Here is a 14,836-nt window from a genome sequence, read left to right on the forward strand (position 1 = left end):
GAACAATATATAGAGAATATGTTCAAACACAGGTCATCGTACTTGCCCTTGCCAATCTTTGAGGCGGAGAGCCACAGGGGAGCTTTCTCCAGACTCTTCCTCCCCCCAAAACAAAGCTATAGAATTATTCTCCCTCCTCTCGTGCCTCATTATTCTTTTTCCCTCCCTATCCTCGGTGTATTTTCTTCTGTGCAGAATAAAAAAAAACTGTCTGTATTGACGTTCCTGCCATTGTTGAATTGGCCGATAGCTATCGCTAATTGGTCTGGAACCCTCTCCAGTCAGCGTAATAACAGCCCTGTGTTATGGCCCCCCGTGAGAAAAGCTCGCTCAAGCGAGGAAGGGTACGGTTTACTCCAATTGGTGCCACTCGTTTACTTACAAGGATTACTGTAGGCTACTATCGATGCAGATTCACAAGACCAAAAAAAACCTCGACGCTCTCAAAGAATCTCGAGTCAAGTCCAACAAGACACACCAGTCGACTTGGACTACTTACCAACCCCAGTCACTGGTCCTCAATCTACCGCTACAGAGACTCGGAACGAGCTTACTGTCACACCCCCTGAAAGCCCTCGCAACAGCCATCAACAAATCTCATCCCAACCCGAATTGTCACACGCGATTTCCTCGCCAGCGTTCGAGGATACCCAGGCGCTTTCACAGTTCGTGTATCCCCCCAGAGCATTCGCAGACGATGTGAAGGATGAGGACGCGGAGGGGGTCTGGGGCTACCTGCTACCACTAGATGAGAATGGGAATGGCCCACTTGTGCTGAGGATGCGCGATGGTTGCGATAATGGTGATGATACTGCCAAAACCAAGGGGAAAAAGGCCCAAAAATCCAAGAGTGCCAAGTCGCCAGGTGGCTTCTTGGTCGGCCGTCATCCTGAGTGTGGTAAGTGATAGCTTGATGGTTCTCAAGTGTTTGTTCTGACCATAGTCAGATCGCGTCCTTGAAATTCCCACAATTTCAAACAGGCACTTCCTTATTTTTGCTGAAAAGAAGAAAGGTGACATGGTTGCTGTGCTGGAGGACCTCTCTAGCAATGGAACATTTGTTAATGATGCCATTGTTGGGCGTAATAAGCACCGAGAACTGGAGGACGGTGATGAAGTTTCCATTCTGAATGAAGCTCGTTTTGTCTTCCGCTACCCTCGTACTCGGGAAACAAATGGTTTCCGTCAGCAATACCGGATTCTCAAGCAACTCGGCAAAGGCCACTTTGCAACCGTTTATCTGTGTGCTGAACGATCTACCGGAGACAAGTATGCAGTCAAAGTCTTTGAAAGACGTCTTGGTGACTCGCAAAAATCACAGAACGACAATGCGCTGCAGCAAGAGATTGCATTGTTGATGGGCGTTCATCACCCGAATCTACTGTGTCTCAAGGAACCCTTTGATGAAAGTGATGGTGCTTATCTGGTCCTTGAATTGGCACCCGAGGGAGAACTATTCAACTGGATTGTGAACAATCAAAAAATGACCGAGAATGAAACCCGCGGTGTGTTCCGTCAACTATTTGACGGATTGAAATATCTAGTATGTATATCGACAATCCACACACATACGGTACTGGGATAGCTAATATATTACCAGCATGAACGAGGGATTGTGCATCGAGATATCAAGCCAGAAAATATTCTAGTTGCAGATAAGGACTTGAATGTGAAATTGGGTGACTTTGGGCTGGCTAAGATTATTGGGGAAGAATCTTTCACAACGACCCTGTAGGTGAAACCTCGTCTGTGTCAATATGAATGACCACTAACATTTGTCTCTAGCTGTGGTACACCAAGCTGTAAGTCACCAAGGATGAGACCTTGAACCACTAGTGTGAAGACTAATTCTGCAGACGTTGCTCCGGAGATTTTGCAAGATACCCGCCACCGAAAATATACCAAGGCTGTGGATGTATGGTCCCTTGGTGTTGTACTCTACATCTGTCTCTGTGGCTTTCCGCCGTTCTCGGATGAGCTGAATACTCCAGATAGCCCATTGACTCTCGCCCAACAGATCAAGATGGGCAAGTTTGACTACCCGTCACCATACTGGGACTCTGTTGGAGATCCCGCTCTAGACCTCATCGACCGGATGCTTACTGTGGACGTCAACAAGAGAATCACCGTGGAGGAGTGTCTCGAACATCCTTGGATGACCGGGAAGTACCCGAGTGTCACTGACAGCACAGATGGCCTGACAGGGGCTCTTGGTAAATTGGACTTTTCTAAGCGCAAGTTTCAGCGGGAACGGACCTTGTTGAGCAGCATCAACGATGCTCACTTTAGTGAGCACGCCGAAGGCAGCGAGAAACCAGTCAAGGTGTTCCGAAATGAAGCCGCGAAACGTGTCCACAATCGACCAGCCAAGGTGCCCCGTGAAGTCTCACCCAGTGGCGACCGGGCCCCTAAAGATTTCATCAATATTGGGGAGCGTGGCGATCCTACCTTGTATGACAATTGATGTGGCTTTTTGTACGGAGTACGGACGTACAACTTTTTATTGAAGAGTTTGCGTATGGGGCAGAGATCATTAGGGCGAATCAAATGGGAGTGTATAATTAAGTCCAAATCACAGATTCACACTACATAGGGATGACCCTTCTCGGTACACCCGGTGCTCCGTAGGCAAATCCTTCCCTCATATACGGGAGCCCCTGGGCCGAAGTGGCCTGATACTCCGTACCCCCTTGGCCAAATCAGAACGTAGAAAATTGAATAGAACAGATATTATCGACAATATAGGAGCTAAGAAGAAAAAAATCAATAAAAATAACGTACGATGGTTATATATCCTTGGCATCTCTCTAGTCCAGGGGCGGGTCTGTCGTTCGCCGAATGATATCAGACTTAATTATTTTCCTTCGCCTCCTGTTTAATCTTCTCAACATCTCTTTCTTTCTGAGCAATTGGAGACAAACTGGGTTCTAGGTCAATTGTGAACCTGTTTTCTCGTCTCTTTGTCTTTCTTTTCTCCTTTGACACACTCTTTTTTTGGGGCTTTTGGACAACATGGGCCTCTTCTCAAGTTTCCTCGCATCCTTCTGCGAGCAGTGCTCGACCCAGTCGATATACACTTTAGCTAGTGTTGGAGCGCTGTCGTTCATTGCGCTGTCAGTCGTGATCAATGTGCTGCGCCAGCTCTTCTTCAAGAAAGCCCATGAGCCCCCTGTAGTCTTCCACTGGTTCCCCTTTGTTGGAAGCACCATCAGCTATGGCATGGACCCATATACGTTTTTCAACAACGCTCGCGCCAAGGTATGTTGATCGCAAAGGTAGGACCCTCAGACAAAGGTCACTTGCTAATTCGGGGATTCATATTGGCAGTATGGCGACATCTTCACTTTCATCCTCCTGGGCAAGAAAACCACCGTCTACCTAGGCACCAAGGGCAACGAGTTCATCCTCAATGGCAAGCTTCGTGATGTGAACGCCGAAGAGGTTTACTCTCCCCCTCACCACCCCCGTCTTCGGCCGTCATGTCGTCTACGATTGCCCCAATGCGAAGCTCATGGAGCAGAAGAAGGTATGAAGGAATGGGTTCTACCACAAAGTTCGGCTACTGACCACTGCATAGTTTGTCAAATTCGGTCTTACTTCCGAGGCACTTCGGTCTTATGTTCACTTGATCATGAATGAGGTCGATGACTTCGTGAAGAACTCTCCGGCTCTCCAAGACGCCAAGGGTACCTTCAATGTTTCCAAGGTCATTTCTGAAATCACAATCTACACCGCATCCCGCTCGTTGCAAGGACAGGAAGTCCGCGATCGATTCGACTCGACTTTTGCCGAAATGTATCACGATCTCGATAAGGGTTTCGCTCCTATCAACTTTATGCTGCCTTGGGCCCCGCTCCCCCACAACCGCAAGCGTGATGCTGCACAGAAGAAGCTGACCGACACATACATGGATATTATCAAGGCGCGCCGTGCATCCGGTGATAAGAAAGACTCTGAGGATATGGTCTGGAACTTGATGTCCTGCACTTACAAGAATGGCACCCCGATTCCCGATGAGGAAATTGCCCACATGATGATTGCGTTGCTCATGGCCGGCCAGCACTCTTCCTCATCTACTGCTGCATGGATTGTTCTCCGCCTGGCCACCTGCCCTGAAATAGTAGAGGAGCTTTACCAAGAGCAACTTCAGATTCTGGGCTCTGATCTGCCTCCTCTCACCCACGAAGGACTCCAGAAGCTCGACTTGCACTCCAAGGTGATCAAGGAAACCCTTCGTATCCACGCTCCTATCCACTCCATTATTCGCGCCGTCAAGAACCCCATGCCTGTGGAAGGCACTTCTTATGTTATCCCCACCACTCATAATGTCCTGTCCTCCCCCGGTGTTACCGCTCGCTCTCCAGAATTCTTCCCCGAGCCTCTGAAGTGGGACCCCCACCGCTGGGATGAAGCCGACGCGGAGGCGACCAAGGAAGAGGATGAGGAGCAGATCGACTATGGTTATGGCCTGGTCACCAAGGGCACCAACAGCCCTTACCTGCCTTTCGGTGCTGGTCGCCATCGCTGCATCGGCGAGCAGTTTGCCTATGTGCAGCTAGGCACAATTCTGGCTGCGTTGGTAAGACACTTCAAGTTTTCCAAGCCTAGTGCTGATTCACCTTTCCCCGAGACGGATTATTCGGTAAGTGATCCTCTATCACGATCAACTTAGTGTTCAAACTGACCATATTCTAGTCCCTCTTCTCCAAGCCTCTGGGTACATCCTTTGTTCAGTACGAGAAGCGTGGATCCAAAAAATGATCGGAGTTACTTTTTAGAAAAGGTTCCCATTCACATTTTGATCACATTTTTTTAATGCCCTGCATTGATGCCGTCAAGATTCGGACTGTACTTGAGCCCAGCTCGCTCAGTGGAATTGACAGCTATAGCATCATGGATTTTTTCACACTGAGACGATTCTGCTGTATGAATATTCACTTCTCGCGACTTTGAATCGCATGTTTCTCTAAATGTTTACATAACTCAATCATATCATTTTAATCAGACACAACAACACCTACCTCACTGATCTCTAGAGAATCGAAGAAAATTGAAGATGAAAAAAAAAAATCATGATTGCAATAGTGTAGCAATAGTATAGTACAATTCGAATTTGAACATCCAGGCTCAACAAGAAATATGCAAGATACCTAAAGTGGTATTTCACCGTTCACATTCACGCCTTCTTTCTCTCATCCAGTCTCTTCTTGTTCTGGACTTCCCGGCGTCGTCGCTCACCACCATCGACCTTCTGTCCCCGCCTGTCCTCCCACATACCTTCTTGGACCGAGATGGTAGCTGCAGTACCATTGGAACCCTTCAAGGGCTGAAGGAACGGACCCATGGGCTGACAGCCACGGTGAATCTTCATGTGCGCAAATTTCTTGATTTGTTGTTTCTTGCCATACTGGTATGTGGTAGCATCCGGTGCCAGGTTGACAATGGCTTTCACCATACCGGGCGACAATGTAGCAGAAGAAGTTTGAACGGCCGCTTGTGCTTCATGTGTCAGGCCTCTGGCATTAATCGGCACCTCAACAACCCGCAATTGTGCAACACCATCAACCACAGTTTCCAGATCACCTCCAGGGCCGTACAATCCGTTTCTGAACTTCTCGCGCTTCCGGATCAAGTACCGTCGCTGGCGGGCTGGCTCGATACCAGCTTCGCGGAGCTGGTTGGAGTTTAAAGTGAAAAGTTCTTCCCATGAGGGGATCTTGCTCGCTTGTTTGGACATTTCACGGCCGATCAGCGTGAGAAAGGTCTGGACGTCAGGAACGAAAGGGGTCGGAGATGGCACAGGTGGGGGCGCATTCTTGTGGAGGGATCGAACGTATTGCTTGGAAATTGACACAGGCTGGGATAGGCGCAGTGTCAAGCTGCCTAGCAGTGAATTGCGCATTCCCATGACGCTCATAGTGAGAGGTGTTGCGGGAAGGATGCCGAAAGTCCCGACTTTGTTGTTAACTCGTGTGCTTTTCTTTCCCCCGAAAAAGCGGTTTCTTAGTCCCGACGAGGGAAGGGACTGATTAATGCCTTTGAAGTTGAAGGAATTCCAGCAGCTGCCGAGGAATTGGCTGGGGGTGGTCGCTGTTGACTGACTTGGAGAAATTTCGGGAGTCGCCAACAAAGTCCAGGATCAACAATACTCCGGGCCTATGGGGGAAATGACATCGGCCCTCATATTTCGACATTGCTGCCTTCACCTCACATTCTCATATTTGATAAAGATGATCTCTTAATATTTATAGTAGCCACTAATCTTATGTGGCTATCTCTTTCAACTGCTTGTCACTCCCTATACTTTAAGCTTGTGCTTCAACCTGAATCATGGCACTCTCGCCCTTCGGCTCTCGTTCGCCATCCATGACGGTCCATTCCCCAAATACAGCAATCAGACTAAGAGCTACTGCTGCACAGAAATCAGTTGCTGGACCTTCAGCTGCAGCCGTGTCAAGGCATGTACAGAATGGGGATCGCGAGCTCACCGAACAACTGAACATTGATGTCCGGGAACGATATGTCAAAGGTATTCGAACATATGGTGCAGTGTTTTTCACGGGCTGGTATGCTAACAGAGAACTAGACAAGAAAGTAGGTGAAGGTACATATGCCATTGTATATGTTGGCCACCTCCGAGACGATCCCTCATCCCTCGTCGCGATCAAGAAGATCAAAGTCAATGCCGAATACAAGGATGGGCTTGCTATGGATGCGGTTCGTGAAGTGAAGTACCTTCAAGAGTTGAGGCATCCCAATGTCATTGCCCTCCACGATGTTTTCTCTTCCAAGGACCAAAATCTGAGCTTGGTTCTTGAGTTTCTTCCCGGTGGAGATCTTGAGATGCTCATCAAAGACAGTGACATTCATTACGGTGTGGCCGACATCAAAGCTTGGATGGGGATGCTTGCCCGGGGGTATGGTGGTGCCATGAGAACTTTGTTCTCCACCGGGATATCAAACCCAACAACTTGCTGATCGCGTCAGACGGGGAGGTTAAATTGGCTGATTTTGGTCTCGCCCGATCCTTTGCCGACCCCTTGTTCAATATGACCCATCAGGTCATCACTCGGTGGTACCGGCCACCCGAGCTTCTCTACGGTGCGCGACAATACTCCGGCGCGGTCGACGTCTGGTCCATGGGGATGGTCTTTGCCGAGCTCTTGCTACGGGTTCCATTCGTGGCGGGTAATACTGACCTGGACCAAACCTCCAAAATCTGTGAAGCGTTCGGCACCCCAACGGAGGAGAATTGGCCTGGGGTCAGCAAATTGCCCTACTACATTGCCACTGACAAGGCCCATTTGGTGCCGTTACAAGGACGCGATTTCTTCATGCGACAGTTTCCCACTGCAGGTCCGGTGGGCGCCGATTTGCTGATGTCAATGTGTGCACTTGACCCACGCAAGCGTAGTACAGCTGTCCAGTGCCTGCGACACAATTGGTGGACCATTGAACCCCGGCCGACTAAGAACGAAGATCTCCCGCGAAAATCTGGCGGGACTCAAAAGATGGGAGATGATTTGACCCGACGTGGTGGTGAGCTTGATGAGGACATGTTCAAAAGTGCTGCCCGGCAACTGGATTTCGGTATGAAATAAGACAGGATACAAGGCACAGAAAACCAAAGCGAAGCAGAGTAATAATGGTATTTGTTCATGGCACTAAATATGCATGAGAGTGGCATCTGCAGCAACTATTGGATTGCCATCTCCAGGGCTGAAATGCAATTCGGAGTACGGAGTCATGATAGCTGAATTACTCCGTACTGTGTGGGAGAGAGAAAGAGAGAGAGGGAAAATCTCGGGAAATGCTACTTACTCCCACGATCTGTCATGTTGCAAGTTAGGGCAATCCATAGCCTGTTACTCTCCCTTGCATTCCCTATATTCCCTATCTTCCTTGTCAAGGTTCAACAAGGACGGTTGGTCTCTATACTGGGAGTGAAGGTAGATATAGATTTAGACAGACGGGCCACGGGATAACGTAAATAAGGATCAACAGGTTAATTTTAATTGTCGGTTTACCTGTCAATCCCTACTTGATTGAGTGATCGAACAGGAGTTCATTCCAAGCTTCACCTGTATAGGGAGATATCTGTGGACTCCTTCCACCTTCCACCCTTAACCCTTAAGGAGAGGAACAGGACAATAGGTCCTCCCGATTTCCTTTCAACTCGCTATAATGAAATTGAGAGGGAAAAAATGCAAGCTTAGACTTCTTATTCGCCCCTTTTTTTCCCTCGACCCGAATCTGAAACCTCCACTGCCTATCATTGGAAGATGCTCCGAGCTTCCCAAAGGTGTTTACTGTGATATTCCCCCTTTTTATAGTATATATACTTTCTATGATGGGGATATAGAGAGTTTACATTCTAAAGGTATATAGGGAGAAAAGAGTATATCAGGTAGGAAAGATATAAAATCCAATTAAGTCTGGCCCCGTTCTCTGCGGGGGATTCTGTTGATACCTTTTTCTCTCTTCTCTCTTCTCTCTTCTCTCTTCTCTCTTCTCTCTTCCCTTCTATCTCTCTCTCTCTCTCTCTCTCTCTCTCTCTCTCTCACTCACTCACTCACACACACTCTCTCTCCTTTGCGCCTATCTCTGAGATTCTACAGTACATTTCTATTTTCATCGCTCTATTTTTCATAAATCGGTGAGTACCCGAGACCTAAATCATAACATAACGTCGCGCTTCGACCTCCAAAACTTTGGCAAACCTGGAAACCTCTCGTCGGATCATGTCTCATACTAACTTGGGAAATATGGCGCAGGAACGATCTGCCCGGATGGCCATCGCGTTCACTTATCAATTCCATTCTGTCGCGTTTTAATACAGTCCACTCATGGCCTCAATGTCAACATTACCGCAGCCCTCGCAGCTGTCACGGCCAGTTCCACCTCCAACTGGATCGTTACCCGCCCTCCCAAATCCTAAATCCAGAAAATCGACATCTTCCGACACACGGGCTGCATCCCCCTACCAGGCCTCCAAACTGCGGACCCCATCCAGTCCCAAACCCTCGCTCAAGTCACCTCTATCAACTTCAAATTCAACTTCCAATCTAAATGCCCGGTCAACTTCCGGTGGGCGCACTCCGGGTAGTCCCGACAAATCTTTGCGCCGAACAATTAGTATCGCGTCATTCCCTCAGCCACCAAAGGCCAGTAGCCGTCCATCCACTGCATCATCACTTTCGGGAATCCAAGGTGCTACTTCCAGTGTGCGCCCCCAAAGAAGCTCTCGACTGAGCACAGGGACCACGAGTAGCTACCGGAGCTCAAAGACCCAATCATTACTCAACGGGGGAGAAGGTAAATTCATATCGAGTGGAGATGCGCGAGATCCAGAGACATCTCCAACCCATAGCAGAAGCTCTTCCGCCCAAGGATCTTGCTCAACGAGTGCGACGACTTTTGAGGATGCAGATGATGTGACGGGAAAATCAAGCTCTAAGCCAAAGGAGATCAAGGGCAATGTCATCGTCAGCGTGCGTGTTCGTCCCGACAACAACAACGGTGAGACTTCTCGAAATCATGGTGAATGGTCCATCGATAGCCGGCAAAGCCTCATCTCCTACCGTGGGAAAGAAGGAGGAGATTACTTTTATGGTGAGAATGATATTCCTTACTTGTCCACCGTTCGTAACTAACCGTGGACTAGATAATGTCTTTAATCCACAAGAAAATAACGCCAAGGTTTATGATTCGGCTGCCAAACGTCTTGTCCGGCGTGTCATGGAGGGTTATCATGGAACTGTCTTCGCATATGGTATGACGGGAACCGGAAAGACCTTCTCCATGCAGGGAACAGCAACTTCCCCCGGTGTAATTCCACTCGCAATCACCGACATCTTTTCCTTTATCAGAGAGACCCCACATCGGGAGTTCTTGCTGCGGGTCAGCTATCTGGAAATTTACAATGAGAAGATTAACGACCTACTTTCTGCTTCCGCTGCCAACGGCCCCGCGGGAGCCCAGGAGGAAATCAAATTAAGAGAGGACAGCAAACGAGGAGTATATGCAACGCCGCTCAAGGAGGAGATTGTTCAGAGTCCGACACAACTTCTCCGTGTTATCGCCCGAGGTGACCATGCACGACGAACAAGCAGCACACAATTCAATGCGCGCAGTTCTCGAAGTCACGCGGTGGTTCAGATTGTGGTCGAGAGTCGAGAACGAGTGCCCTCCGGCAGCTCTCAGGACAAGCGCGCTGGGATCGCCCCGGGTGGTGTGCGGGTATCAACCTTGAGTCTGATTGATCTGGCTGGTTCTGAACGTGCAGCCGACGATAAGGAACGCCGCACAGAAGGTGCTCACATCAACAAAAGCCTGCTCACTCTGGGCACTATCATATCTCGGCTGTCGGAAAACAAGGATAAGCAAGGCAACCCCACGGATCGGGATGGGAGGCATTTGCCATACCGGGATAGCAAATTGACCCGACTATTACAGCCAGCCTTGTCTGGTGGCTCGCTTGTGAGTATTCTGTGCACCATTCAATTTACGAGCGCGGTCAATTCGCATACCGGCGAAACTCTGAATACTATGAAATTCGCTGCGCGCGCAAAGAACAATATAGTCAGTCACGCTAAAAAGGCCGAGGAGGCATACGGCAGCGGTGGTGGTGGTGATTCCGGAAGCCGGGTACTGCTTGAACGATACCGCATGGAGATCCAAGCTCTTCGCGGTCAGCTTGACACCCAAGCCAAATCCCAGGCGGAGAAGGAGCTCAAATGGGACGAACATCAGTATGAAAAGGAAGCACAGGCCCGACACGAGGAACAGGTGTTGGAAATGCAGTTGGCTCGGACTGCGCTCAAAGAGCGGATCGAGCATCTCAATCGCCTAATACTGAGCTCCAAGTCTACTGGTGTAAACAACCACAACAGCCTTTCTGCGTTTGGACGTCTTTCCCGCATGTCTGCAACAGATTCCGGTGCGCGCTCACTACGTTCTTCCGCCAGCCAATCTACACTGGGGGCCGGTCATTCTTCGATTCGGCCCATCTCGTTCATGTCGGTGAATAGCAATGATCCCTCATCGGGTATGCTATACCCAGGAGGATCGCTTGGCAACGAGGACGAATACGACCTCGGCGAATTTGGCGATGGCAAAGCGAGCTTACAGCGACAGGTCGCTGCGCTGCAAGCTGATCTCGGTGATAAGAACCGGTACATATCTACCCTGGAGCGCCGGCTGCTCCAGGCAAGACGGTCCAGTCATTCCCGAATGTCAGGCATCAAGCCCGCAAATGCCACAATTGCCGAGCATCCAGATGTCTCGGCTTTGGTTCGCGAGAAAGATATGGAGATCAATGAGCTCCGGTTGCAACTCGATGATAAAGATCGCATGCTTGCTGCTCTTCGATCCGCAGCCCGGCATCGAGACTTGGCTGCTGTGACCAATGACTCACATTCACCCGAGTTGAAGAGCAAGAGTGGGTCTATTGCTGGCGATGCAGACAATTTTGCAGGGACCAATGACTTCGCACAATCTGAGGGACCAGACAAGCGTCCCGTGTCTGGTAGAAGTGCAAAGGAAGACGCGGGGAAGAACATGGATGAGGTCTCACGCATGCTAGAGGAAATGATACAGGGTCGAGCAGAAGGTGGGCACAATGCTAAGCACAGGAGCATTGCTAGTGAAAGCCGACGAGAATCCTCATCGGCGGAAGTCCCCGGTCTAAACCCAACTGCGCCCTCGTGGACTCCAAACCTCAGCTCGCCATTCCGAGAATGAAAATCTCGATGCATGTTGACTTGAAGCTTTTTTTATCTTTTGTTTTGTGGTTTTTTTTTTTTTTTTTTTTTTTTTTGCCTTTTACGAGAGCTCTTTGGTTTTGTTTGATCTGATACCCAATTCATAGGTTATTTTCTTGCGTGTCTTTTATCCGAACTACTTTTGGAGGTCAAGTGCTTGATTACGTTTCTAACTTATTTCGCCATATGCTGTATACTATTGCCCATGGAAGGCCTATATGTTGTTATAGTAGACTGGTCAAATCATATATACTTCGAGGTGGACATATTATCACGAGATGATTTCCAACTCGCCTTCTCTATCTTTAGCATAAACATCCTTCCACTGATTCCACAACCTCATCAGCTCCTCCACATATCGAGTATGAAGTTCATCAATGTACTGATCGTTGATCTTGTCGCGGTTTTGCTGCTGCATGACAGGAATTGGTCGTCCGACCACGATATTGAGAGGGGTTCGATACGGCATCAGTCCGACATCGTAGTTGAACACCCCTCGTGCATGGAACAGAGGAATAGTGAACCCTAATGTCTGTTTTACAAGCATCTGAATCTTGTGGATGATTGGGTGCTGATCTGAGTCTACTTGATCATATAGGTCATTTTCGCCAAAGGCCAAGACAGGCACCAGATCGGCTCCCGTTCGAATAGCGAGCTTGATGAACCCTTTGCGTCGTTTCAACACGAGACGCAAGGAATGAGGCCGGGCATTAAGAGATTCCCGGGCACCTCCTACGACGATTGTAATTGCTCGCCCCATGCCCTCTCCATCTGCGCCTCCTTTGGTGAGAATATTCTCACAGGACTCCCGGGAAACACTGGCAATTCCCATGGCAAGTGCGTATTCTCGGTAGAAAGGGATACGGAAGTTCGCGTCCAGTGTCAACAGAGTGTTGGTGATTCCTGGGAAAAGCTTGGAGAAGCCCAGAGCTTCCGTCCCAAATGCGGCGAAGGCGCCATGGGAGATAATACCATGTGGGTGGTATCCAAATATATACTTCTTTGTAGGCGGAAGCGACTCCTCGCGGTGAAGACGAGCAGGGAAGTAAGATGCATACACTTTCCAGATAGGAAGTGAGCGCAGGAATGGACTTCGTCCTTTAAGACGCCCCGATGTAGCGGCGGTGGAGAAGAGAGATATGTAAACGAGATATGGGACCAAGAGTGGCCAGGACAACGGAATAGCGCAGGTAAAGAAGAAGATAGTCAGGAAGATAGCAATGGTCAAAGTGTGACATAGCACCACGAATGTTTGTAGGCGTCGCTCAAGTCCGATATTCAGAGGGGCCCAGTGGATACTGTATAAGGTTGGTGAGTTATGGGTGAATTGAGGACTTGTTGCGCATATCTTACCGTTTTCTTCCACGCCTCGACTGTGACGTAGGTGCCGATGCACGCCCAGCTGGCCGAGTCTCTCCGTTCATTGTTGGATGGGATGAGAGAGCCCCCTGTAATGATAGAACTGCTGTGTACAGCTCTCTGACTTGGCTCGGGTTGTGGCAATGCGAGAGATGCTAAACTCATGTAGATTGTCAAAGATTATCGGGAGTTGCGGTGGACCCGGGAACGATCTCTCCGTCGAGGATTGATGAATGTGATCTGTACAGCTTCTCCTAGGATGTGAGTCGAGACTGTGCACCCCCAATGCCGAGCAATCAACGATTAGGGGCAGACGCTAAGTTGTCTGATATGACGTTGGTTGTGGATACCACAAGGCACCCGAAAACAGCCCGGCTTATGTAATCCATGTGTTCGAGGTCTGCCCAGGTCGGCATGAATCCATCTATCTTTATATCAGCCTCAAAAGATATGTCCTGAAACATATACGATATGTACGATGTATGGATATGGTACAATAATCACAAAAGAGTATCAGATGATCACTCTTCTTCCATGTTTGATATTGGGATTCTCTTGATTCATAGTAGGATATATATCTAGTTCAAAACAGAAAATCATAAGAACTGAAAACACCAAATAACTCCAGATTTTATGTCCAATGCGCTTCAGATGCAGATATGCATAAATCTTATGCTTTTATCATGAAGATCTGCTTCATGTCAGCAAACAGATCATGGAGAACATTTGTTGCATAGCTTACCTCGTTGAGAGACTTGTCGTCCATAATAGCTCTCTTCTTCTGGGCGATATGGCGTGACCGAGTGACATTCCGTCCCATAGGCCGTCGCTCCCTGGATATTTTTGCTACTACCTTGACTTCTGGTTCAGATGTCTCGCCTGGGGCATCACTCTCATCTGAATCAGCCTTTCTCTTCTTGGACTTCCTTTTCTTCTTTGATTCCGAGCTTGATTCATTGCCATCCGTTTCATTTCGAGAGCGCGATTTCTTGGATTTGGATTTGGACTTGGACTTGGACTTGGACTTGGACTTGGACTTGGACTTAGATTTGCGGGCTGGGGCATCCGATTCGCTTGAAGAAGTCTCGTCGTCCTCGGTAGTCTTTGTGGGTTCTTTCTTATCTAACTTGGATTTCTTCGATGTTGCGACCGTGGTGGTTGGTGGAGTGGACTCGGGTTGCTTTTCTTGTGTCAACAGGCCTGCGCTGACGAACCTGACCTCCGGGAATTTCAGGGCGGCATATCGAGCCAATCGGACGTCATCACGCTTTCGTTCATCCTTCTTCAATTCCACTTCACTCTTTCCATTGAGTCGACCAAGCAATCCTTTGAAGGCATCAAGTCCAGTCGGCTCAGTCTCTCGTCCAATGCGAGCACCCAATCCAAGATTATCGTCCTTGAGGGTGACTTTGATGTGGGAAACGCTGGCGGCAGTCAAAAGATTGGCGTGTGCGGCGTCCTTTGCTCCCAGAAGACTTCCAGGAGTCCAGCCCTGAGAGCTCATGATCCGATGTCCGAACCCAGTCGTGGACCGGGTCCATTTGGTGTTATTGGGATCATTGCCGATCTTGGTATTCCTACTCACAGGGTTAGAAAATGATACAAGAAATTGATAGGATCAATCGCATCAATCGCATACTTCCGCGGCCCTGCTAAGCCCATTGTGAAAAGATCGAGTCGTATGGAGAAATCTTTGTTCGAAATCGAATAAAGAA

The 14,836-nt window shown here is 48.9% G+C and overlaps 7 protein-coding genes across 7 annotated transcripts; 4 read left to right on the forward strand and 3 right to left on the reverse strand.

The window, feature by feature from the left end:
* Window positions 1-305: 305 nt before the first annotated feature.
* On the forward strand, window positions 306-2,464 carry N7500_009505 (uncharacterized protein; the record flags this gene model as incomplete). The annotated part of the gene is made up of 6 exons (XM_056680644.1): window positions 306-344; window positions 397-898; window positions 948-1,543; window positions 1,601-1,731; window positions 1,786-1,802; window positions 1,857-2,464. The coding sequence occupies 6 exons, from the start codon at window positions 306-308 to the stop codon at window positions 2,462-2,464; spliced, it is 1,893 nt and encodes a 630-aa protein (XP_056528026.1).
* A 548-nt stretch (window positions 2,465-3,012) lies between these two features.
* On the forward strand, window positions 3,013-4,761 carry N7500_009506 (cytochrome P450; the record flags this gene model as incomplete). Its single annotated transcript, XM_056680645.1, has 4 exons — window positions 3,013-3,258; window positions 3,328-3,540; window positions 3,578-4,642; window positions 4,696-4,761. The coding sequence occupies 4 exons, from the start codon at window positions 3,013-3,015 to the stop codon at window positions 4,759-4,761; spliced, it is 1,590 nt and encodes a 529-aa protein (XP_056528027.1).
* Window positions 4,762-5,176: 415 nt separating this feature from the next.
* On the reverse strand, window positions 5,177-5,917 carry N7500_009507 (mitochondrial 37S ribosomal protein mS41; the record flags this gene model as incomplete). Its single annotated transcript, XM_056680646.1, has 1 exon — window positions 5,177-5,917. One exon carries the CDS (start codon window positions 5,915-5,917, stop codon window positions 5,177-5,179), a length of 741 nt encoding a protein of 246 aa, XP_056528028.1.
* Window positions 5,918-6,330: 413 nt separating this feature from the next.
* Window positions 6,331-7,601, forward strand: kin28 (TFIIH complex serine/threonine-protein kinase subunit KIN28; the record flags this gene model as incomplete). The annotated part of the gene is made up of 2 exons (XM_056680647.1): window positions 6,331-6,925; window positions 6,988-7,601. The coding sequence occupies 2 exons, from the start codon at window positions 6,331-6,333 to the stop codon at window positions 7,599-7,601; spliced, it is 1,209 nt and encodes a 402-aa protein (XP_056528029.1).
* Window positions 7,602-8,846: 1,245 nt separating this feature from the next.
* N7500_009509 (putative kinesin family protein (KipA)) lies at window positions 8,847-11,742 on the forward strand (the record flags this gene model as incomplete). Its single annotated transcript, XM_056680648.1, has 2 exons — window positions 8,847-9,612; window positions 9,665-11,742. The coding sequence occupies 2 exons, from the start codon at window positions 8,847-8,849 to the stop codon at window positions 11,740-11,742; spliced, it is 2,844 nt and encodes a 947-aa protein (XP_056528030.1).
* A 291-nt stretch (window positions 11,743-12,033) lies between these two features.
* N7500_009510 (uncharacterized protein) lies at window positions 12,034-13,186 on the reverse strand (the record flags this gene model as incomplete). Its single annotated transcript, XM_056680649.1, has 2 exons — window positions 12,034-13,060; window positions 13,116-13,186. The coding sequence occupies 2 exons, from the start codon at window positions 13,184-13,186 to the stop codon at window positions 12,034-12,036; spliced, it is 1,098 nt and encodes a 365-aa protein (XP_056528031.1).
* A 605-nt stretch (window positions 13,187-13,791) lies between these two features.
* Window positions 13,792-14,783, reverse strand: pxr1 (telomerase inhibitor/ribosome biogenesis protein PXR1; the record flags this gene model as incomplete). The annotated part of the gene is made up of 3 exons (XM_056680650.1): window positions 13,792-13,812; window positions 13,864-14,698; window positions 14,761-14,783. 3 exons carry the CDS (start codon window positions 14,781-14,783, stop codon window positions 13,792-13,794), a joined length of 879 nt encoding a protein of 292 aa, XP_056528032.1.
* Between the last annotated feature and the right edge of the window lie 53 nt (window positions 14,784-14,836).

The sequence above is a fragment of the Penicillium coprophilum genome (genome assembly GCF_028826855.1).
Source record: "Penicillium coprophilum strain IBT 35676 chromosome Unknown utg000006l_segment0_segment0, whole genome shotgun sequence".
Taxonomy (NCBI): Eukaryota; Fungi; Ascomycota; class Eurotiomycetes; order Eurotiales; family Aspergillaceae; genus Penicillium; species Penicillium coprophilum.